The sequence below is a fragment of the Poecilia latipinna genome, unplaced genomic scaffold (genome assembly GCF_001443285.1).
Source record: "Poecilia latipinna isolate Pla-1442-1.1 unplaced genomic scaffold, P_latipinna-1.0 Scaffold3265, whole genome shotgun sequence".
Classification (NCBI taxonomy): domain Eukaryota; kingdom Metazoa; phylum Chordata; class Actinopteri; order Cyprinodontiformes; family Poeciliidae; genus Poecilia; species Poecilia latipinna.
Window position 1 is genome coordinate 24630 of NW_015115881.1, and position 25825 is coordinate 50454.

The following is a 25825-nucleotide window of genomic DNA, read 5'->3' on the forward strand; positions in this document are numbered from 1 at the left end:
GGCTGAGTGGGGATCGGCTGTCAGGCATCAGGTTGAGGTCTGGGCTTTGACTGTGCCACTCCAGAATATCCGCCTTGTTGTCATTGCAAAAGACTCCTATTTCCACATTGTCAAAATTTAGTATTCACATGTAGAATTTTGAGGAGGGAGATTAGTTCAAAACAATTTGGAAATAAAAGGATGCAACATAGCAAAATGTGAAAAAAAGTGAAGGGCTGCGGATACTTTCTGGATTTAGGCCATAAATCTCTGTTACATTTCCAGCTGTTGTATGTTTATTCTAGTACATACGTAAAGCTGCAGATGTAACTTTTATTAAAAAAAAAAACAGTTTTTTTACATATTTGTTGAAACTTTTTTGGTTTTTCACACCACTGAAAGTGTTGTGAAAATGCAGCGTTACATATAGTAACGTCATAATTGCCATAAAATGATTGCAGTATTTTGTAGATGCACTTTTGGCTGCACAAAGTCTGTGTGGATCGGCTTCAATCAGGCTGCACATCTGGACACAGCCTGATTGAGACCGGTGTTGTTGTTTGTGGGGAGAACTGTTTCTGTTGTTTCTTTTTCTTTCTTTTTTGGGGGTGACTCTTTATGTCAACAAATCGTCACATGGTTTCAAAAAGGTCCATGGTTCTGTAAAAGCACTCAGAAAACAATACAGTAATGCACTATTAGAAAATATCATTTTCTTTCTTTTGAATACTTGAGTATTTTCAGAAATAAGCACTTCAGTACTTTAACTTGAGCAAACCTTTGACTGAGCAACTTTCCCTTGTAGCCTAATAAGAATTGATCATGAGTATGAATACTTTTACTCAGTTGCTACATCTTGGTTGGTATGCTGGTTGGTATGATGTTCTTGGTCTTGAAAGCTTCAACTGCACTCATCCAAATAAACCTTCTGTTGTCAAACACTTCCCCTTTATCTTGTTTGCAGCCGTCTTATTCGCTGGTCGTACAAACACTAACACCACATGGTTTGGTCCTCTGCTTGTTTATTTACACAAATGCATGCATCAGAAACAAAACTCCTCTATTAATGTCTAGCAATGTAAAACACAGCATTAGTAGATTGAATAATAATTATGGACCAGGATAAAGCTGAACATAAATACTTCTAACCACATAATACTTTTAACTATGAATGGATGATGCAAAGGCAATTAAAGTCCATTTAGATTGTTGCTGCAAAGTTACACATGACTGTTCATAACATCTTTAATAACATTAGCTGAGAATTGGCGGCTTGCGTTAGGTTGCCACAGGTCTAAATTTTTCAAGTGAAATGCCCTCCGATTAACATTAATTAATCAGGCACAACTCTGTAACCATGGATACATGAAACAAATAACACTGTCGCTTTATTTTAGCATTTGTTTGCAAGTGAACCACTGAGATGCTAAAGACAGAGAAAATAGGACTCAATAAGTTTGATATAGCATCTTCAAAAGCAGTCGGTATCTGTCAAAAGCAAAAGAACAGCAGCGAACGGGTGATATGACCATCAGATGAGCTGTTATAGTTCAAATAACAGACAGAAAATGTCAGGATACGTGCTTATAGAAGTACATATGCATAGGAAGCACCCTTGCACAGAGCCAAAATTCTTCAGGAAGGATTTGATTGTGTTGACTTGGTCTCCAAATCCCTCTGATCTCTACCCAGCCCAGCATGTGAGGAATGAATTGGAAAAACAAGCCTGATTCCTACAGGCCCCACCTCCCACTTGGTCAAACTGGTCAAACTACAGACACAGTGCCACCAGATGCCACAGCACATCTGCACATCTGCAGGGTTCTGGTGGAGTCCTTACCAAGACAGCTCAGGGCTGGGTTGGCACCAAAAGGGGAGACAAGATTCTATTGGGCAGGTGGTCATAATGTTTTGCCTCATCAAAAATAACAGCATATTCCATTCAGGTTATCAACACCAAGCGTCTAATACACCAGGGTGTGATTGCTGCAATGAAAGTGAAAAGACAGATAAAATGCTAAGTCATAAATACTGAATGGTTTCCATGACAACATTTCCAAATGATTCTGAATCAGATATTGAGAGAAACAACAAAACACAAAGCAGGTTACAGTCCCTCCAAGATTTCACGACTGTTTTTGTGAATTTTTTATTTATTTTTATTCAAAATCACTGACTTTGAGGGGATCCTATTTGTAAGGAATTTTGCGAAACCCTCATGAAGCCACTTCCAAAATCTACATCTATGAGAAAAATATTAGAAATAAAAAATAAAAAAAAAGCAGGCAAATTGAACAAATACTTATTTAATCTTTAAAGAACTTAAATAACTTGATTTTTGTTACTCCCCTTATTGATTATGGATTATAACTTGGCATCAAGTAAGGCTGAGGAGGCAGTGTAGTAAAAGTAGGAAATACTGCCACCTGCAGGCGGGTGTTAGAATCTGGAACATTTATAATAATCTCACAATTATGCATTAGGGTGGGAATGTGGGGAAAAAATGTGGGAATCTGTTGATTTTGAGTAAATTTCCGCAGTTGTGGAATTGCAAAAAACTGGAGGGACTCAAAATGTTTCTGTCGAGGATTTTGACAAACAATTGTCAGAGAAAAGTAGAGGTAGATATTTTTATTGACCAAAATATCAGTCTCTCCGTCGATGAATTAAAAACATCCCCTACTTTTCAGTTCAGGAATTGGGAATCATCTGGGATGGTATTTGGAAGAGCCTTGGCTTCTGGACTACTGGCTGCGTTTCATGGTGAACCTCATGGTCTTAGACTGCATTTCCAACGTAATGAGGTTCCGACTGCCTCCAGTGCAATGATTCCCACACAGTCTCTTTTGAGGGAGTCAGCAGTGATACAGTGAATGACTTCCTCCAAACATCTGGACGGAGAGCTAAATCCAGTTTTTCAGACATCCGGCCCTTTGTTGTAATGTTGCCTGTGGTTGTAGGTCCGATAACACATGGACACATCGCAAACTCCTGGAAGACCTGGGATGCCCTGTTTACCGGGATCTCCTTGTAGTCCAGGTTTTCCTTGAATTCCTTGACTGCCTGGATAGCCAATACCATCAAAGCCTCGAGGACCCTGCATTCCTACAGAAATAAGAAGAGATGAAAAAAAAAATTGCGGTAAGACTTTTCAGGAAGTACTCGACATCTTACTTGGCAGTGAAGTTGATACATCTTTTAGAATTGAAAAGAAGATGGATTATATACGTTTTTGTTCGGAGGTCCTTGTATGTGAAAATTTCTTCATAAAACAAGATAAATTGAATACTTTGCTAAGGATGTATAAATAACTTTATTTTCTTAATTTAAATTTGAAGTATTGTCAAATGATGGTCAACTTTATTCAATCTAATGAGGACTTTTTAGAAAAATAGCCATCTAAAATAACCACACTGCAGTATTACATCTACTGAAATATCTTGCTGAAAATGTCACTCAAATTGTTAAGAAGGTGTCATGGAAAAAATAACAGAATAATTTTTATCATAGATTTCCTAGGCTACCCAAATTCCTCCTCGGATTGGTTGATCAGGCCCTCTTGATGTTTCCTTCCCCAGAAGCTTGAGCTCCTGAGCTAAGTCCAGATTTAGTGAGAAGGACCCAGAGCATGAATCAGCAGGGCTTTGTCCTGTTTAATATTCGGCTGCAATATGTTTTTGTTGTTGCTTTGTTCACTATCCTCCTTTTAGAATGTGTCTTTATTTACTACCTTTAAGGTTGTTTTCCATTTGTACTCAGAGCTGTTCTGAATGCATAGTTAGCCAGGGTGAGAGTGACCTTTGACCTGAAATAAGTTGTTTATACTGACATTTCATTTCAGTTCTGTGGGTAAGACAAACCCCCTGATTTCAGAAAAATCGTCCCTTTAGAGGCCGTTTGGTGCTGAAAGTTGATGATACCAGATGGTTCAGATTAAAATTCACCCTCTTGTTTTCTTATCCATCTGAGAATAATCCAAAGACCAGAGTCAAAATATGGTTATAAATTCCTTTTTTTCAGGCTCCTGGGAGATTTAGAATCTCATGACAAATGCTGTATTTAAACAGTCAAGATTTAATGTTTTTCAGTCGTTCTCAACTTCAAGCATCCTTCAAGCCTCTTAAGAGTCATTTGGACCCCATGAGCATTTTACTCTCTCTTTTGTTCCAGCAGGTGGTACTGGCTCGAGTTTTGGGAACTGGTGGTCTGATGGGACAACGCCCCCGCTCCCCCTGTCTGACCATGACATCTGCCTGGCTCCTCCTGAGCGTCACGCTAAGACTGCAGTAGGGCTAAATCTGTAGTTGTGGAGTAGAATCTTTGGTTTGCTGTTGATTCATGTTTTCCCTTTCTTTATCATTAATTCATCACTTGTAAGTAAATCGTAGGTCAAGTAATAGTAAACGTTACTTCTGATTGGTTACTATATATTTTTTGGGCTCATTCTTAATTGAAGCGTAAAAGTTTCTAATGATTCTAAAGAAAATCTTAATCTTGAGAAATCTACATGAATCTCATTGAGTTTCTTTGTATGTGATAAAGCTCTATGGAAAGCTCAATAATTTATTTAGAATGGTTTGAAACTATGAGACTGATTTGTGAACTTCAATGTATTTTAATGCACACCTTAATAATGCAACCCAGCTGCCAGAGAAACATATGTTGCTTTTGTAATCATGTCCTGAACATTTACATTCATTAAACCAGCAGCGGACACGGTAACCTCTATGTCCAAATTACAGAAGTTACTCAAGCATATTCCTAAAATCTCAGAAAAATGACTTTGGTTAGGATGATAGCATACCTGGCTGTCCAGGAGGTCCTGGAGGTCCTTTGTAACCTTCTCCTTTGCTGCCTTTGGGCCCTCTCTCTCCGATGTCCCCTGAGAACATAAACATTTTCTTTAACAAAAAAAAAAGAAAAACCCTTTCATTTCATGCTACACTAACAGGTAAATGTACCAAAACGCTCCCAGCCCTCTGGGCTTTCTATTTGCCCGTTTACAACCATTTTAGTGACAATAATACATAACGGAATGAATTCTCTCAATCGGGATTTGTTTCGGATATTTCCATTTTCATCTCGGTTGTTTAAAATTTACTTTACATCCAGTCCACCCATTAAAGCTACATTTCTTGGGCAGGGCCATTTTGGCCACAGGCCAGCCAAATGGATAATGCTTTTGAAGAAATCAAGTGGGATAGATGCATTCATTAGTGCGCACACAAAGTCATTTGCAGCAACTTTATTGATGATTATTCTTTCAAACACATTTCATCTTTTTTTTTTCTTCAGCATTCATTTGATTGCACCGGATCTCACTGGTAATGGACCGGAGCTTCACCTTAACCACAGACTTGTTCAAATCCAAAGAACCTCTAAATGCCCCCCTGTTCTCTGTCCTCACTGGATTCAAATTAAACATCAACTATATCAAGGTTGACCTTTTTAGGGTCTTGGCGTAGACCCCTGGGTTGCTGTTGTTTGATCAAGTGAAAAACTTCACCGTGCATTTTGAGCCTGAAAGAACTCCATAAGGAGGCGGATCATCGACATACTGCCAGCATACTGGACGCTGTGGTGTTCTTCCCAGTCTCCTCCGAAGCAAAACTGAAACTTCCAAGAATTCCACATGATCTGATCAGTTTCAGGAAACCGTTGGGTGATGTCAGACCCTGGAACCTTGACGGGAATTAGCCGAGTCATACCAGTCTAGGGCAGGGATTTGATGTGTTTATGAGAATATATGTGTAGTTCTGTAGCTTCATGTGTCAAAGTGGCAACCTGCCCAAGTTCTAACCTGCTATAACCAAATAGGTTCAGTCATCACAACTGATTCCTTGATAATATTTTATCTGCATTCAAAGCATAAATCTTATCAGTACATTCTCTCTTAAAATTCACATTTCTTTCCACAAAAGTGAATGCATATCTACACAAACGGCTGGTCCCTTACCAGCTGCATGTAGCACATTTTTGCAAAACAGAACATGGAGCGGATGAGTGGGAGGAGTTGCTTCAGGATGCAAAAGTAATAAAGTGCAGTGAAGGATGTGTCATTGAGTTTTAAACTGCATGTTTTCCCAGTGATGGTGGTGGGAAGTTTCAACATAATCTGCAACTTAAGATGTATATAAATCTGATTTTGTTCTGGTTTGATTGGCCATTATTTTGTCAGCACAAAATGGTGACTGCATAGTCACCATTTTAAAGACATCTTATTATTTCTGGAATCAGTAGTAAAATATGTTGAGGCCTGTATTCATAACAAATGGACTTGAAAAGAGGAAACCTTGTGAAGATTCTCATTGTTTTTCACCTCCATGAAATAAGGAAAGGAAACAGATGAGACAAATCTGTCCATACGTGTTGGCTGGTTTTCCTCCTAATTCAAAACGTGTCAGGTCAAACCTTTGATGCCTGCCGGACCCTGCATTCCAGGTGGTCCTGGGTAACCTGGAGCACCACTTCTTCCGGGGTAGCCTGCAGCTCCCATGGACCCTTTGGGTCCTGGTGCTCCGGGCTCACCCGGGGGTCCCTTCACAGTGTTGCAGCTCTCACATGTTGCTTGGAGGGCGAGGCTCTGGAGGAGTGCTGGGAGCTGGTCTGCAGGTACAGTCACAACATAAATGATCCATTTTTAAATATGAGAGTTTGATCAATGAACTAATAAGAAAATGTTTTGTGTTAATTTGGAATCCAACAGCCACTGAAATCATTAAACTCATTGCTACTAGTTTCCTAGTTTAAGGAAAGGTGGTTGTTGTTTGTCTTACACCTTTCTTATTAATAGCAGCCATTTTGATGTTGGCTATCTTTGTAGAAAGGTCTTATTGTACATATGGTGCCTTCTAATTGTTTTACTGCATCTTAAACCTTCACATTTTGTCACATCACAACCACAGACTGTATATCACAGATCTGTTGCTTACGCGTTCATCCATCTTTTAGCCAATACTTTACAGAAACACCTTTTGCTTCAGGTATATCTGTCCGTCCTTCGAGGTGCCATCTCTTGGTTCAAAAGAAGCAGTTCAAGAAAAGTACCTTAAAATGACAGATTTCATTTTACACCTCTACACACTGAAGTTTTTGCCTTTTCTGTTCAAAACAGTTTAAAATCAGTCGGATCAGATGGAGAGCGTTTCTGAACAGCAGTTTACAAGTTTTGGCCTTAAATGTTCAGTCGGATTAAGGTTTGGTCTTTGACTGGACCTTCTTATTCATGAGCATGAACGAAAACTCATGAGAATATTTTCGACTTTTGTTTCAAATTTGTTTTCTAATTGTGATTGGGGCATTGCATTATTACATACTGTGAAGCTAGAAGGAGGTTTGCTCTTACTTTTATATTTTTAGAAAGTTATGATGTGTAACCGTACCTACAATTTTTTTTTCAGGCTCCTGAGAGATTTAGAAGCTCTTGAAAAATGCTGGATTTAATCAGTCAAGATTTAATGTTTTTCAGTCTTTCTCGACTTCAAACATCCTTCAACCCTTCCACGGTCTTAAGAGTCATTTGGCCTCCGTGAGCTTTTCACCCTCAGGTATTAATCAGATATCAGTTTAAAATTAAATTAATACCTGAGCTACAACCCAATAGGAGTTGGAAAGGAGGCTTCATGGAGGGAGAGCAGAACCAAAGAGCAGAGAGAGGAGGAGGAAGTCAAACTGTCTCTCCCATTGACCGTAAGGGCTGAAGATCACGTCCCCTACTCCAGCATCTCTCTAATCGTAGAGCCAGAAAGGGATTTGAAGAGGAGCGTCAAAAGCAAAAGAGCTGGATTAGCAGAGCTTCCCAACATCTGATGATGTTGCAGTAGAATATCTTCTTCAGTCAGAGGCTTCTTCAGATTTACTGCAAAGCTGACTGCTACCAGAGCTCTGTTCTCCCTACAGCATCACCATCCACCACTCTTTGAAGAAACTTTGATGATATGAGTTTCAACAATATTTGATTTTTCCTTTGGGATAAAAGTATTTTTGAATTGAACTGAACATGCTTTCACTGGTCCATTATAACTCTGGCTGTATGTTTCGAGTTATTGTCCTGCATGAACTTTCATCCCGGCCTCAAGGATTTTGCAAATTGTCACAGGTTTTCCTGTGCTCTGTATTTCCTTCCATCTATGTTCCAATCTACTCTGGGGCTGGAAGAAAAGTATGATGAAAGTATGACAAAAGTATAACGTATAGTATTTATAGTGGGGGTAGTGTGTTTACTCTGGTTTTTTGTTTTACAAAGCATTTAATAAACCAAGGTCTCATTTGACCAGATTGTTCCTCTTTAATGGTTTCCTGACAGGGAAACTTTAAAAAAGCAATGGACTGTGGATATGGACAGTCAATTGCTGTTCTGCATGCTGCTGAAGGGCAGAAGCTGAGAATGCAGGGCATTTCATAGACAAAACTTGACCAACTCTACCAATCCCGATTCCACTGAAAGTGCAGCCCTTTCCTTGCAGATTTTTCAGTCAGTCTCTGCAGAAGACGTTTCTGCAAAAACTTCTCTTAAAGCAGTTGATGCTGCTTTAGGAGATTCTAGGAGACTAGAATCAATTAGCAGTTGATTCTAATCTCTTAAAGCAGGACATTAGCTGAGTAAGTTAAAGATTTTGCATGAAAGATAATAAATACATGGTGGTACTTGGTTTACAGTCAGAGGGCAGTTAGCAGAGTATTATTAGCAATTTGAAGCTGTTGGTGTAAAAAATGATCAACAGGAGGAGCAGCGCCGCCAGTCTGGGCCCAAAGAGAGAAGAGAGTTGTGCTCTATTCTCTGAATGAGAATGATGAGTTTATGACTCATTTCCCAATGCTACAATTAGCAGGATAATTTATCAAGCTAATGTGCTGCATTGCATTAGAATAGAAGGAAACTGGTGAATGACTTCTAAAGCGCATTTAGAAACTAAAATGTATGATAGATAGATAGATAGATAGATAGATAGATAGATAGATAGATAGATAGATAGATAGATAGATAGATAGATAGATAGATAGATAGATAGATAGATACTTTATTAATGCCTTTGGCATTTTCCTTCAGGCAAATTGTAGTTCCGTTTATCTTAAATGTCAATCCGGAAAGCATTAAGAGTGACTCACTTTCTCCACATTTTGTTATGTTATAGCTTTATTTTAAATTATATAGAATAAAAATAAAAATGTGCTTTTTGAGCAAATTATTCTCTTTGCTCAAAAAGTCTACAAATACCCAAAGTTTTGTGTGTGTGTGTGTGTGTGTGTGTGTGTGTGTGTGTGTGTGTGTGTGTGTGTGTGTGTGTGTTTTTGAAAATTTATAAAATATGAAAAAAATGTCTGATTTCTATAAGCATTTGCAATATAGCTCAAAATGGAGCTGTTTCCACTGATCACCTCTCAGATGTTTGTAGAACGTAAATGTAACAAATTCAGTTGGAGTTCCACCACTAAATAAAACAGATTGCGATGCGAACAAACCTGAAAAAGTCACCTGAATACGTTTGCAAGCACTGTGTGGAAACCTTTAATGGACTTTCTTGAATGTTAATAAAAAAAAAATTCTAATTGTACTTTTCAGTACTTGGTGTTTAAAGTTATATTTAAAGCTTAAGCACTCATTGTTTGTGTTTTTAATTTGGCGGTAAAAAGGATTAGAACCATACGTACTGCGCAAAACATCCGCACACATCTTAAGAAGATGTTCATCTGAAGGAGATTTGCCCTGAAACACACAAATATGCCATAAGTCAAGAGAAGAGAAACAGGAATACACACATCTTGTCTTTAGCTATGCCTGCTCTACTCTACTTTACACGGTTCTTGTGGTTTTCCAGCTCTCTGTGGGAGGGGTCATTAGGAGGCGGCCAAAGGGCTGAAAAGTAACATGATATGATCTGTGCGCGACACAAAAACATTTTCACCTCGTCATTAGACCTCGGTCTCATTTCCAGTATTACTGTTTTACTTAAAGCTCAAAATACTTTCAGTCGTTGTGCCGGTCAGTCATATTTGTGACTGTTTGCACCGACTCTCAACCTTATCAACTCAGAAAGCTGTGTTTCCATTGACATTTCGAAAATACATTTGCTTAATGGGAACAGTCAATTTTGAAAAAAAAAAAAAAAACTCTTGTTTTTCTGTTAAAAGTTTTGGGCTAGAATGAGGATTTTTTTTACAGTTTTGAAATGGTTTATCACTTTTTCCGTATCATGAGTCACATGATCAACAACCGGATGTTGCCACTGGCACAAACTACAAAGACGACGACAGCAGGTAGTAGTTGGAGGATGTTGGTGCGGAATGTATTTTTAATGAATTCTTTCATGAACAAACTTATTCCCGTGTGATTTTAATTGCATTTCTGATTTAATGGGAACACTGCAATTGCAAAATTGTGTTTTTTCTACACTAGTTGAATACTGTAAAAGTTTTGCAAACATTTGTAATGGAAACGCAGCTGGCGTCACATACAAAATTGTTTGAGTTTGAGTTTTTGTACGTAACCATTAAAATTGACCTTAATGCGAACAAGTCCTGTAGACATCTGCCTTGAGAGAAAGTGCACTTAAGTGTATAGGGACCTTCAAACATCAATCAGGTCTTTCAGCCATTAGAGAAGTGCCAGTATCATTAAGCTTGTTGTATCCAGCTGAGCATCAAAATCTGAAGGGTTTTTACTTACCGGTTTTCCGGGATATCCAGGTTGGCCGGGCTGACCCGGAAGTCCATCTTGGCCAGGAAATCCCCGGGGACCAACAATACCCAAATGGCCTGTATCACCCTTCTTCCCTTCTGGCCCTCTTGGCCCACTTTCACCTTTTAATCCCCTCTGAGGGAAAATGCACAAAGTGTCACAATAGTATGAATGTTGGAACTGAGAGCAAAACCAATTTTTTATATTTTCTTTGCTGTTATTGTCCTTCGGTACAAACAAGTACAATGCCTTACAAAAGTACTTATACCCCTACAGTTAAAAGAAATATAAATATACATTTATGCCACTTTCCAACTTCTTTGTCAAAAACAGAAACTCATACACTAACTATGCACTGTTACACTGTTTTGTAATAAACAATGCATAAAATGTATAGACGTTTGTGGTTGTTACATAAAAAAAGTTAGAATGTTTTACTGTCTCACTAAATGACATTTCTATTCTATTCTATTTTATTTTATTTTATTCTATTCCATTCTAAGGCTTTTGTATTGTATTTACATTCATTCAAGAAGTTTGGTCCAATTAACAACATGTATTTATTGAACCAAACATCATCATCAAAGGAAAAAAGATCAAGAAAAAGAAAAAAGTAAGGGAACAAATGAGTAAAACAATGATAAAACCTATAAGTAGACAACTTTGACAAACACATCATCAGTTTAATCTAAAGATCTTTTTCAGTGTAACATAAGCAATGAAACTGAAAACAGGAAGGCTGGCGAACACTAGAAAGGGAAGTAGAGTTGTATTTTTTCCTGACTTTTTTTGCCTTAGCTTTGCAGAATACTACCAGTTTTATCCACCATGGCAGAAACTTTAGAGTCTGTTTCATTTTGACGTCATGTATTAACAGTAAAGGTAGAGCCAAAGGCAGCATAACTTAAAGCAGTGGTTCCCAAACATTTTCTCCTGCGCCCCCCCAGTGGTTTCCAAACATTTTCTGCGCCCCACAGTTTGGGAACCTCTGACTTAAAGAATCACTGAGCTATGTGACCTAGTGGGATTGCTTTCGGTGTCTTTCACTAATATTGGCACTGCAATCAAAGAAAAGTTGTTTCTGATCATCTTTGATTTTTGTATGTTTGCCATACAGATGTGTTAAAAGAAGTAACATTTGCATATAACCAGCTGGAGGAGTTCTGCAAGAAGGCTATGCTGCTTTCCAGTCCATTACTAGTTTTTCATTACAAAGCTTGTTACATAATTTAGCACTTAGTAATCTATTTCCTACATTGCTGCTGTGGGAAACTGCATCTTCATAAATTTGAGTTTCCACACAGTGCAGTAGGTACTTGACATTAAGTGCTTTTTAGATGTAAATGTTTCCCAAAGTGGTGGCAGATTTCCCCCAGGCATGAGGAATTAGCTCTTGGTCTTCTTCCACTGCAGACACTTGATGGAGCTACTTATTGTGCTCCAAAATAAGAGCTTTACAAACCTCTCCTTTCCATCCTTTGGGTCCCACATCACCCTGGCAGGAAACAGAAAATTGGGAAGGCAGAAAGGTGGGGAGGTAGAAGAGGAGATAGAGAGAGAGGGGGGCAATTAGTTGTAGCCTTTCGTGTATTTTGCTATTTCCACTGCTTGGAAATCATGGGTAATTTCAACACAAATATAAGAACCGTGGTCCACTGCCTATTCACGTTTTTTCTGTTGAACATAACTAAGTAATTTATTGAAAATCAAACAAAAATGCAGATTTGGAAGCTAAAATGCTACTTGAAACCGAAACGCTTGTTGGCTGACATTTTCAAAGCAGCCAACTAAAGAGCGCCATTTATTTTCCTTGACGCTGATTGGCTGAACCTCCCAGAGCAGAAATAAAGAAGACATTGGATGTTAGCTTCTGCAGTTGAGCTACAACAGTTTCTACTATTGTAGCACTACAACACACTAAATATTTTTTTATGTTAGTACTATTAAAATAAGGAATTATGTGTGTGCTGCTCTTGAAAAACATCACAGGTCAGCCATATTTTAACTGATCCATAAATATGGCTTTATGGAATCATACAGCAAAGAAAACTATAAAATTAACAATTCCAACAAGCCAACCAGTTTTTGGAGTTTTTTAACATAATTAATTGCAATTTATTACTATGATTAATCCAAATTCTTGCCATAATTAGAAGCTTCTCACAATAACCATACGATATGATAATCCCCACCCCAAACTGTGATGACTGTTTGGTGATTTCAGCAGTTTTCAAATATAACAGAAAATGTGACTTAAAATGGTAAACATCACTATTATCTGCTGGAGTTTTTCCGTGTGAGATCATGCTCGTGCTGCTGTCAGGAGCTTCATATCCACACGGAATTTAAAAATGCAAAGACTTTGCTGCCCCCTACTGGAAGAACAGACACTCACAGGTACGCCGGGAGTTCCTGGTTCTCCATCTTCTCCTCGCTGCCCCTGTAAACAGACAAAACATGATTGTCTGTCTCCTGCTACAGTCTGTGTGTATGTATTATATAGAGAGGGTAGCAGTACTATAATAGAGGGTTATAACTACTCCTAGCTACAAAGGGAGGTCATGTGTGGAGAGGAAGCTTTGTGGGCTGAGATTCAGTGTCAGCTTCTTCCCTATTGGTCAACATCAAGATCAAAATAAGGTATGTGACAGTGTGACACTAAATAAGGGGAATTATTTAGGGGAATTCAAAAGCTGCCAGTTTTGCCGGCTGTTTATAAGAAGTGTTTCTTATAAACACTTCTTGTGGTTGAAATACACTTTTCACAGGACCACAGTGATCCTCTAAAAGTGATACTCATTTAATCCTAGCTGAGACTTTTTTTTGAGAATTTAGTAAAATGCCCATCCTGTGTAAAAAAAATTATAACTAGTAAAGAGAGAACACATATGATGACCTCAAGTTGATGGAAGGTTCCTAATGTTACAGTATATGGTTAGTTCTTAAGAAAATAGTTGCTCAATCATGGTACAGTAACTAACTAATTTGGTTTGAAGACAGAAATACATAAGGAAAACAAATAATGATAAAACAATTATTATTTTTATTATTACTTTACTCTGAAATATTTGATTTAGGATGATTGTATTTTGCAGCTGTGGTGAGAGGTGAAGATTCTCCACCGTACCCGGTTTCCTTTGGAGCCGCTCTCTCCTCTCTCCCCCTGAAAACACAACCCAGAACTTTAGACTCCATGAAATCATACAGCCAAGTAATAACATGTAAACTAAATGAGAACCTGATGTTGAAGATAATTACATCTATGAATAGTGGCACCATTAGACTTTTTTCCCTTACAAATGTGCAAAAATTACAGTGTTTCCATTAAATAATAATTTAAATTTAAATCACACATAAATGTGCTTGTTCATATGATAAAAATCATGGCATCAACAGATGAAAACATGAGACATATTCATAATGCAGTCATCTATCAGCCAATAAGAGGAGACATTGGCGTCTCGAATTGGATTTGACATTGGAGCAACAAGCCCCGCCTACATGATGGAACGACACACAACTTTTTGTGAACTGTGTGATGCTCTGCTGGAGCCAGCTGCACACTGTCCAAAAAGATAAAAACAAACTATCATCCTGCAGCTACTTACAGTTGTTTTTGTAATTTGTCGTTTACCTTAGTATTAACCTCCAGCTGTTGACCATGTGACTTGTGTGATGCGAAAAAACATCTATTTTGATACTACAAACCACAAAACCACCTCATCCTAGCACAAAATCTTTTACTGAAAAACATTAGGGTTTTTTCAAAACTGGCATGTTTCCATCAGGCAAATTTATTTTTATAATTTCAATATTATGTTCAATGGAAACGCAGCTTGTGTCTTCTTGTTGAACAGAAACAATGCCCAGTGCGAACAGGAGAGAAAACTTAACACCTACTGCCAAAGAAGTGTGAAGGACATTTTTACACACTTAAAACGAATCATGTCATTATTGCACAAAATCAATAAGTATATTATGCTGTAAACATTTTCAGAATACAACATGGGCATTTTAAACATTTCCAAAAGCTCTGGAGCAAATATTTACTCTGAAAACGGTTGTCATCTGAAGACCTCACTCAGTGTGGATCAAATTGTCTGTACGTCTTGCTGATATTGGTTCTCACCTTATGGCCTTTCAAGCCTGGCCGCCCTGCAACCCCCGGTTGGCCCGGAAAGCCTGGCTCCCCTGCCAAACCCTGGAAAGGTCAAAGGTTATAGATCTTTGGAGAAGCACATCATTTCTTTTAAAAACGTTTTTCATTAAATTGGTATACAGAACAAAACATCTATGAAGTGATTTAAATTCATATTAGGTTCTTTAGCAAACAGTCATTTCAGTCTCAAGTTTTTTTACATGGTTTTGGATGCTGTGCAGCTGGAAGGTTATTGCTCTTCCTTCCTTTTTTTTTTTGCTTTCGGACAATTATGGTGCATATCCATGGCAACAAGGTATTGTTTTTGCAACTGGAAGCAGCTGGTCAGTACCTAAACGGCTCAGAAGCCGTTTAGGTACTGACCAGGTACTGACCAGTACTGACCAGTACTGACCAGTACCTAAACGGCTCAGAAGCTGCTACCCTGATATTGAACTGTTAGCATTTCATGACAGCCATAAAACTGTCATACAGCAACAGTCTTCAGTCAGAAGTCTTATCTGATTTGTTGTAAGACTGGCTGCTACCATCTAAAAGGACTCTTTGAAGATAAAAATTCAATTGAGTTGAAATTGTCAGTCAGGCTACAAAATCTTTGCTAGTATACCTTTAAATTAAATTGTTTAATATAATAAGATTTTAATGCGGTTTTGCTTCTAATGTGGCTATTTTAAGATGCTAACCTGAGTTTTATGTTTCTCTTCTTTCCATGATCTTTTTTTACATAATTGAAGGATCAAAATGAGATTTCCAGCTGCACTTGTTAAAAAGGAGTCTGCATGAACACTTAGCTTTGGTAGTGAACATTGTCATTCAAATAATATTAAAAAAAATATGGGCAGTGAATATGTTTTCAACATGTTAACTTACTGACTCTAATTCAAAAAGTATTTTTATGCTTTCAAATATTAAAATGTAAAATTAAATCCAATCAGATGTCTGTTTCCAATGGACATTACAGCTAAATAGAAGAAACTGAGTTTGTTGAAAGATGCCTGTTCATGTTACCAATGGGTGTTTTCTACCTGGATGTCAACACCTTGTTGAAATATTCTTTGTTTTCAACAAGATAAAATGAGCCAAAACACATGAACTACATTGAGCAGGTTACTTTTCCAAAACCCACAAGCAAATCTTCACTCACTTTTAATCCTGGAAGACCAGGAGGGCCGACAACTCCTGGTTCACCACATGAACCCTGTGGGCAGGAAAAAGAGAAAATGTGATGACGTCATCCAGCTCTGAAACAAACTGTAAATCTGCATTTAACCATCTCAGTCACCAGCACACTGGTATCACACCATATATGTATTTTACTGGGTTTTTCACAGAAGGCTTCCTGGAGGAAATTGGAATACTATGATCAGATATACTCTCAACTGATTCCATCCTCTTCACTGTTTAACTTGCTGTGATGATCACAACAGGTCATTCAGAGGCCACATGACTTTTCTTAAGAAGAAAATGTCATCACTCTTGGTAGAGTTTGAAGACTCACTGGTTTTATATTTTTGTCAAAGCTATAGGATTGTGGTGTGTCGAAAAACCCCACAATTTTGCAATTCAGATGTTTCCATTATATGAGAAACATAATTAATCCAACATGAATAAGTTTATTCACACAATAAGGGATGAAAAACAGGCTGCACCATCATCCTCCTGCTACTTCATAGTGGTCGCATCTGCCATCCGGTTGTTGGTCATGTGACTCGTAGGATGTGAAAAAGTGCTTCCAGTTGCAGTTTTGTTAAATAAACCAATTTCAATATGACCAAAAAATTTTCAAAATTGTTGTGTTTCCATTAAGCAATTTTATTTTCGAAATGTCAAATTGCACAATTATATGATCAATGGAAACGCAGATAGTGTTGACAAAAATCTGCTACCACCTGAGTTGGATGAAGATCACAATAAAAACCTTAGTGTTGGGTGTGAACGTGAATGTTGGATGGCTATGTAATATAACTGCTTATACTGCTCAATACACTGACCTTGGGACCAGCTTGGCCGATTTCTCCGGGGGGTCCCTGGGGTCCCTGGACTCCCTGGAAAGACAGACAGAAAGGAGACACAGTGCTGGTTTTCAACCAACAAAACTACACAAAACTCACATCATCTGTGGTGGTCACACATTATTTCAATAAAATAAGAAAAACATAAAAACGTACAGTTGACATATTGAGCAAAACAGTATCAAGCTGCATCAAAAGCCTGGCTTTGTTATTGTTTGTATGTCTTCCAATTATAAAATAAATAGACTTATGAATAGACTGGTTTTTATATGGGTTTTAAATGCAAATGTATTTATAAGCCTTACACATTTCCACATTTTGTCACATTAAAGCTACACACTTCATTGTATTTTACTGGGATACATGTGGCTGGAGAAAACAAAGGAGAAGATAATTGTGAAGTGGAAGGAATACAAATAAAAATCTGACGCGTGCCATGCATTTGGCTTGGCTTGTGGGGTTTTTTTTAATGGTTTTTCTCTTGACGATGGTTTTCTTCTTGCCACTCTTGTCCAAATTCTTTATTTACCATATGTATCATGAAAAATCCCAATAAAATACAACAAAAGTTGGTGGCTGTAACATGGCAAAAATATGAAACGGTTTAAGTGAAGTGAATACTCTCACAAGGCACTCTGTTTGTAACCTACAGTGGCTGATGCAGAGCTGTCCAGCAGGCTGTGCATGCTCTCAGGAGGGTGTGAGAGACAAATGCAGTCACTTGTTACTGAAAGACACATTTGTGTGCTGACTGATTCAGGCTGATTTGTTAAAACAGGAAGTTCTTCATTGTCTCCCTGTTGATCCGTTGAGTCCCCAGGTTATGCTGGGTCAGATTACATCCTTACATTTTATGACACGGTAATTTGTAATGCTTTGGTCTGCACACCAGAGGGCAGCATACATTAAAAAACAAAAACAAACGGTTCGAGCTCTCCAAGAATCAGTGTGTGACTGAGTTTAGATTCTCTCCACACTAATTCACTGGTGCATTAATCAGACCGATGTCTGGATACCCACTGTGGACAACAACAGTGGGTATCCACGGCACCCACTGACGGTACATGTATACTGTCATACATTCGCTCTCAGAAGTCTTCACACCCGCGTTATAGTGCTGTGTTGTTTTTTTATTGTTATTGGTTTATATATAAAAAAAATGTTTGGCAGCTTGGGGAGATAAAAAAAAACATTTACTGCTTATATTGAATAATCAGTATAAAAACCCAACACGCCACATAGTTGATATTGGATTTTGGCCCAAACTTGATGAAAAGACAACACTAATAAAAATAGCCAGGAAAACTGCAAAGAGGTCTATATCGACCCTTCAGGAACTGCAGGAATTTTCCTGCTGCTTGTGTTTCACATGTTATACTGGACTCATAGATTCTCTCCACATGTTTGGACTAAGAAGAGGGTTGCAAAACAGAATTATTTTATTCCAAAAACAAAAAAAAACATCTAGATGTGGCTTTAATCTGACATTAAAGCCACATCTTTAATGTGGCTTTTATTTGTGGCTCTATTTTTTTTCATAGGTAAAGGTGATGATTTTGAGCATGCTGAAAAAACAGAAATGTTAAAGCAAATCAAAAGCCAAACGCAATTCAAGTTCCAATTTGAATTGCGTTCAAATTGGAACTTTTGGACTGTCTGTTATTTTTTCAAATGGAACTGAAGATGGTATTAATAGAGAGGAATTTTTGAGGAGTTCCAACAATCCAGGACTAGATCTAGTCAATTACTAGAGATTCATCTCTCTGTCTTCACCACCCATGAGAAATGTTACAGAGGAAGACGAAATGTCCTATTGGCCCAAGTATTGACAACAGTACCAATAAATGTGTCACAGGTGATTTTATATTTTTTTTATTTATTGAAGGCATTCTTCATCAGGAGTTCCAAAAAATAAGGCCAGAGCAGTATCTTAGAGGGCGGAAAGGTGACTGATTATCCAAAAGTGTTTACAGAATGTCACTCCCATAGCGAGGACCAAACCCATCCTCCTCTACCTGCTTGAATGCTCACTTTTAGCTATGTTACATTTCTAATACATACAAATTGGGGGGGGGAAGTATTTGTCTGTTCTTACTAATTGAGTCCTGACAAAACATTTTAAAACTTGAAAGAGTACTAACCAGGTTTCCTTTCAGACCAGGTGGCCCCTGAAGCCCAGCTAAGCCTTGTTCGCCCTAACAATGGATTCAGAAGCATAGGAATGTGTTACGGATGTTAAATCAACAAGAACACCTACAAAAGTCAGTTCAGACATTACCGGAGATCCCGGTGGGCCCGTTTCACCAGGAGGTCCGATGGGACCCTGTGGATGGCAGAAGAACAGAAAGTTGAGATGAAATTTACTTCCTGTTAAGCCAAGTTAGAGAAGGGTTTTGATAAATATCGCTTTATATTTACGGATGGAAAGCATTACATGTAGCTTTTTACAGTACTTGGAAAAAATATTATAGAACAAGAATTTCTCCACAGCCTCCATCATGCTAACATTTTCTGTTATTCTGAAAGAGTTAGAATATTTCTTCAGATTCCTTCTTAAAGTACATCTTGACAACCCAAAGCAGGAAAAGTAACATTATATTTTTTCCATCTTGGAGTTTTACAATTTGAAAAACAATCTTTGAAACACTGGAGTTGTGTTGGAACAAATTTGTTTATGGCAGTATGAATAGGAGGTGATAGCTTGCATTTTCTTGCTTGTCCAGGCATTTTTTTTTTCATAGGTAAAGGTGATGATTTTGAGCGTGCTGAAAAAACAGAAATCTTAAAGCAAATCAAAAGCCAAAGCCCCAAGGCCTGCCTGCAAAGAGCTAAAGGTTCAAACTTTGAAAACATGCTTTAGTGCCAAGTTTTAACATGTTCTTTAACATATTTTCATTACTTGAATATAGAGCGCAAAAGATGATCCTTAGCAGTGTGTTTGGATAAGTCCGGAATCAACAGGTTTTTTCATGGCAAGATGAGTTCAATCATAAATTATGGAATGACTGTTGTTAAAACAACATCACCTGTGCTCTATCATTTTAGTATGTTTGTGATTATCATGTTTACTACCACCTTATTACTACTGTTACTGATCCACACAGATAGATGAAAGAACCATTACACAATGATGTAATATTTTACATCCCTTTTATTTTAGTAGAAAGACACTGAAATAAAAGACACTTGAGTTAAATCTAGAACATTTAATAAAATGTACTTTCTCAAATTAGTTTAATCTAGTTGTCAACATAATTTCAGACATCTTTGTTCTCCTCCTAGGTTAAAAAGGAGCATAGTTAACAACTGGTTTGTCATTTACATTTTCCTAACAACAAAGGGTAAATTGTAAAGAACTACCTCAGAGTTTAGGAGCACATCTTGGTAATAAATTTGAATCAAGCATTAGCACTGGCACTAAACAAGCTAATGCTGAATACAATCTTAGCATTGCCTGCATAGGAATTCTTTCCCTGATACTTAGCAACTTCTCAGATCCCCTTGACAACACTTTAAACAAATAAATAAATGGTTACTGTTGGAGACTGATGTGAAAGCATATCTCATTGATTTATTTTATTTTTCAGCTTCTCGTCATCTACATTTAGCTCTCCATTGTGACTGTAGTCATTTTCAACCCGTATCTTTCAGCTCTGTCATTAGGTCTGTGGATGGATGAGAATACATGATCTATGTGAAGCTCAACCTGCTCCTCAAAACCAAATCATACTTCCACCCTGAGGAGAGCAGACGGCAAGCAGGAGACAGAGAAATTATTAGACTAAATTAACCAAGAGCAAGGAGGAGTTGAGCTTTTCTTTCCGATAGTTACAACTTTAACAGCCAGTAAGTCCAGTTTGTAACCAAATTCCAGGAGTTCTGTTTTCTTTTTTAACACAGTAATGTCATTAGAACATATCTCATTATTGAGTGTATCCCAAAGCAGTGTGTAGCTACTGTTAGCATGAGACTTTGAGAAGCAAAGGCAAACTGTTATTTAGAGCCTTCATCAGAAGGTAAGTGCTTCAAGCTAGGTTTATGCTACTAGGCTAGTGTTTCCAGAGCGCTAATTAGCCGCATCCCCAAGTGCGCAGACAAGGAAGACTCTAGTCTAGATGTTAGCTTCTGTGGTAGTGCCACAATTAGCATCTGCTTGACAGCTTCCTTTTGTCTCTAAACTAAAGGACTCTTTCACATTATTCTAAAGTCTGGATCACATTTGATGATCTATAGTTCGACATCTAAAACGCTTAGTTTGAGATATAATAAAATCTTAGTTGCAACAACAACTAAGAGATTAATTTTCACAACTTTATTGGTAGTAGGGACCACTTTAGAGATAGACAGGAATTTAAAAAATTAAAAAATAAGTTAAATCGACTAGTTGGAGTTACAGTGGTTGGCGACATTTTAAAACCTAGTTTATGATTTAAAAACATTTAATCTATTTATGAAAACATATAAAACATAAAAAATGGCAAAAATATTGCTATGAATCCTGAGCTAGAACATATTGCTATATCCAAATTTCATATTTATAACTCCAGTTTAAATGTTTACTGCTCAAATTCAAAATGAAAGCTTAAAAAATCTGAACTTGCTTAAATTGTTAATATTATACTTTTTATATAGTCTCTAGCTTTTTTGTTGTTTAAACAGACATATTATGCATGGGTCTTCTTTTACAAACAGGGTTTGCGTGTCTGTGAGTAGAACAGTAAATCTTCAACTCGATGGAATGAACATGGAAACAGTTTTATGATGATTGTGTTACAAGATAATAAATAGTACAGTAAAACTGTATGGAACCATAAAACTAACTGCATTCAGAGTTGAAGATTCCTGTGAGTCTGAATAGGGAGGGGGAGTTTGGCTTTACGTTCCAGCGGGGAGTCTGCTCAGCACACAACACTGCAAGCAGTATGGATGTACAGAGGAGTGTGTGCTTCCACCAGTGTGTAAATGTGGGTTTCACCTATAAAATAGAATGATCAAGCATTGCAAAATACATGTTAGGGAATATCTGGATTTCACTAATCAAAAGGGGACAATGAGCGAAAGATAGAAAAATAAGAACTTTTTGTTGCTTTGTTTATGTATTTGAATGTGCAGTCATAACTGTTTTCTATAAATTGAGAGTGTGGTTGTGGTTGCGGGGTGTGACTGTGATGAGTTTTCTACTCAGATATTAAAATGTGGACATTTAGAGTCTCGGTGTGTACGTTAGTTTCAAAGGGTAGAGTTTTATCTTGAGGATTTAAAACAGTTAATGTTCTAGGGCTTCTTCTCATATAATTGTATGATATCTTTGTCTGAATCGCTGTTCACCAATCAGCTAACATTTTGTACCCCAAAAACAAGTCCGACTTCAGTATAAAGCATCTCTGGAATGTGTCCTGTGGGATTAGGCTTGTCTGGGGTTGAGCTCCAATGGTTCTATGAGGTTGGAACCAGATAAGGACCTTGTGATAAAGACCATGGCCATACATGTACTCACAAACGTAATATTTATGTGAACTCACCAGGGCACCTTTAGGTCCAACATCACCAGCTGGTCCAACATCACCTGTCTCCCCCTGAGGAGACAAGAACCATGGCAGTGCATTCCACATCAAAAACAATGATGATATTAGATTCACTGGACTATTTTTGTTTGTTTGTTTTGTTTTGATGTCCTATTAAAATTGTCCAATGTCTTACATCCGGTAGGCAACAATCCTCTATCTATCTGCTCTCTGCAGCAGAAACTTATTTGTTTATTTAGAATATATTATGCACAGAGATAATCATAGAAATGTAAATACACCAGAATTACCCAAAGGGCTATTATGCATATGTGTTTCCCAGCAGGTTGAATTGATAAAACAATAAAAGATAAACAGGAAACTGTCAAACACACAAGGCAAGGCAGGTGCATTTTCACAACACCATTCAACAATGGAAGGATTGAAAACAAAAGAGGAAGCAAAAGGAAGAATGTTAAAATCTAACATACAAGATTTAAAAAAAAAAAATAAAAGTAAAATTTGACATTTGTGGGAAAGCAGCAGTCTCTCCTTATTTAAAGGAACCAACAGCTTATGCACATCTCAGCTTTTCAGGTAGTTTGTTCCAGAGCCAAGGTAGCCTAGAAGTTAAATCCTACATTCCCCTGGTTGGTTGTGGGAATGCAGAGTGAAGAGGAGCTAGCATACTCCAGACCTGAAATGTAGTTAGGTCCAAGATCATCCAGAGTCCTATAAGATGTCAACGACATTTTAAAAAGCCAGTGCAATGATTTAAAGACCAATGACATTGCATGAGCTATTTGACTGATTTTTTATTTTTAACAGATACTAACATAAAGACACCATTTTAATGGTCTGCTGATTTTATTTTCCTTTTGTGCTGCTGAGATTAATCAATCCAATTGGAAATTCATTAGTCTGGATGTGTTTTTGCATGTTGTTGCTCTTTGACATCTGTTTATCCAGATAAGTAGAATGCAGCTCCAGTAGAACCAAGACAGGAGACACTTATTTACTGCTATGCACCAACCTCCTTATTTTTTCCCTTTCAGTACTGAAGGCATCAGAAGAGAAACCCTAAACTTTTTTGATTCCACACTGGCACATAACATAAATGAAAGTGCTGCTGTTACTCATAGTGTGGTCTTGTTTTATGTTACTGTGGCACTTTAAGAAGTTTGACAGAGGAAGTTAACAACATCCTTTCCCTCCTCGCCACAAAAAGTACTTTAGGGTAAACTGTTCTGATATTTTCAAAGATTTATTCAACTGATGCTGTTTTTATTTTTATTGGTGAGGTGGGGATATTAATTTTCCTTCTTATGCCTAACAATTGGCAAGCTAACACAAGCCTTGTAGCTGAGAAATCTAGTGAGAGGCATTAGTGGCAAACAGTAAAAAGAGGTGGTGCCATGTTGTGCCGTTGGACTTTTTCTGGCAAAACGAGTTAATCAACCATGTCCAGATAAAAGTTATAAAATCCTTATATCCTTGTTAAGTGAAACACCTATGTAAATGTAGTACTATAAGTCTAGAAATGCTATCTTGGGCAATACAATAAACATATACAAAAATTCAGTAAGGCACTTTTTTTCCAGACGAAAAAAGGCAGGTGCTCACCTTCAAGCAGGTCTCATCACCAACCTGCTTGAAGGTTAACCTCTGCTGCAGTCTTGAGCCTTTTCCAACCTTTAATAGAATTATCTGGTGTTTAGTTCTATCCATGCTGTCCTTCTCTTACTGATAAGTGTCCCCAGAGAAACATGCTGGCATAGCTAATGTTTCACAGGGATGAAATTAAATATTGGGGTAGATGTACAGTCAAGTCCATATGCCAGAAATAACATTCTGGACGTGGGGGAGTAAGTCATAATTTCATCTTCAGTGGCTTTCATCTAGCCACTATTTCATTTGATGAAAATCATGAATCATATCCTCCCATTTCACAGTTATGCTCTTCTTAGTCTGTCACATGTAATCTGAATTCAGCTCTTAAGACTCCAACATACCTGGATGTACTTCAGTCTGTGGATGTCCTCATATACTCAATGCAGACTCAACATGGCCTCAAAGTCGAAGTCCGCGCAAAGAACAATTTTTATGACCACGTACGCACACTCTGTGTAAACTGCTCAGCACAGTGTTCACATCAAATTGTTTTGCATGTGACACTGGGCTGATAAAGTTGTTAGTCAGCATAACCAGTCGCAAGAACACACAATGTGACTGCCACTCTGTCCCTTGCCGTGTAGAGGCTGCCATTATAAACGCCTAACTAGCTCACCAAACTTGCGAGTATCCACTAGGATTGTGGGAAATAAAGGAATATGTCACAAGGAATGCAGACAATTGGTACACTTGACAATAAAATTCCAAATGTGTGCAGAAAGTGCTTGTGCAGTCTGCATGGCTCACAGCAGGGGTGCCCAAGTCCAGTCCTCGAGAGCTACCATCCTGCAAGTTTTAGAAGTATTCTTACTCCAACAGACCAGGATCAGCTGTACAGAGGCCTGATAAGGAGCCATTCATTTGATTCAGGTGTGTTGAAGCAGGGATGCATCTGAAACTGGCAGGATGGTAGCTCTCGAGGACTGGACTTGGGCACCCATGGCTCACAGGGTTCGTACAGTTCGCTTGAGTATGCAGGAGCCTTTTGAGTTTGGTGGGTGGAAAATAGCAAAATATGGAACTGGTTAAGAGGTATGAAGACTTCCAACATTATGTAATGTTCTTTTGTACACCTTCTTGAACATTAACACAAACTAGGTGAGCAAGCAGCAAGCAGCGTTCATGGTGAGCAGAAGAGCAATGAAAAAGGACTATCTGACATTTGCAAGCTGCATTTTCATTCCGGAACCCAGAAGCTACTGTCTGAATATTGATTCAGACATTGGTTTTAGTATCAATCAAAACCACATGCCTGTACTGAAAATCTCAGGGACTTTCTGGGTTTTTTTTACACTGTTGGTTATGTCATGAGTTCATATCTGGCAGCAGTTTTTACTGATGCATGGGCACAGCTTGTGTGGTGAGTCCTGTGGTGAGAGCTCTTGCATCAAGTGAGTGGACAGGCAGGCGGCTTGTAAAAACATAAAAACTAAAGACCACAAACAAACATATCCAAATAATCCCTCAGCAATCTGTCAGACCCCAGAAGCTGCAGAGTGAACCACAGCATTTCACTGGTACTAGCAATGACCATGTAAAACAAGCTGTAAAATGTATTCTGGGACAACAGGCTTGGAATTCATTTGTAGATCACATGCCCTCTGGATTCCTTCAATGCAACCAGATTGTCATTCTGTTAGGTTACCACTGAGTTCTAATTTACTATGTCTCAAGGGTAAATACTGGTTTGTTCTCATGTGATGAAACTGTCATTATCAGTTCTATTCATTTCAAACTAAAAAGCCAAACAGAAAACTTAAGGCTATGTTCCCCCTACCGGGATGTCAAAAACAGTTGTCCATTTTATACACCCAAAAACATG

At 37.9% G+C, this 25825-nt stretch overlaps 1 protein-coding gene across 1 annotated transcript; it reads right to left on the reverse strand.

Annotated features, from left to right (window-relative positions):
- Positions 1-1560: 1560 nt before the first annotated feature.
- LOC106940526 (collagen alpha-1(XXI) chain-like) lies at positions 1561-22788 on the reverse strand. The gene is made up of 14 exons (XM_015023287.1): positions 22351-22788; positions 19107-19151; positions 18970-19023; positions 16808-16861; positions 15961-16014; positions 14787-14858; positions 13785-13820; positions 13053-13097; positions 12120-12152; positions 10646-10792; positions 9631-9685; positions 6391-6585; positions 4784-4861; positions 1561-3084 (listed from the first exon to the last, which is right to left on the reverse strand). The coding sequence occupies exons 1-14, from the start codon at positions 22438-22440 to the stop codon at positions 2897-2899; spliced, it is 1146 nt and encodes a 381-aa protein (XP_014878773.1). The 5' UTR covers positions 22441-22788; the 3' UTR covers positions 1561-2896.
- Between the last annotated feature and the right edge of the window lie 3037 nt (positions 22789-25825).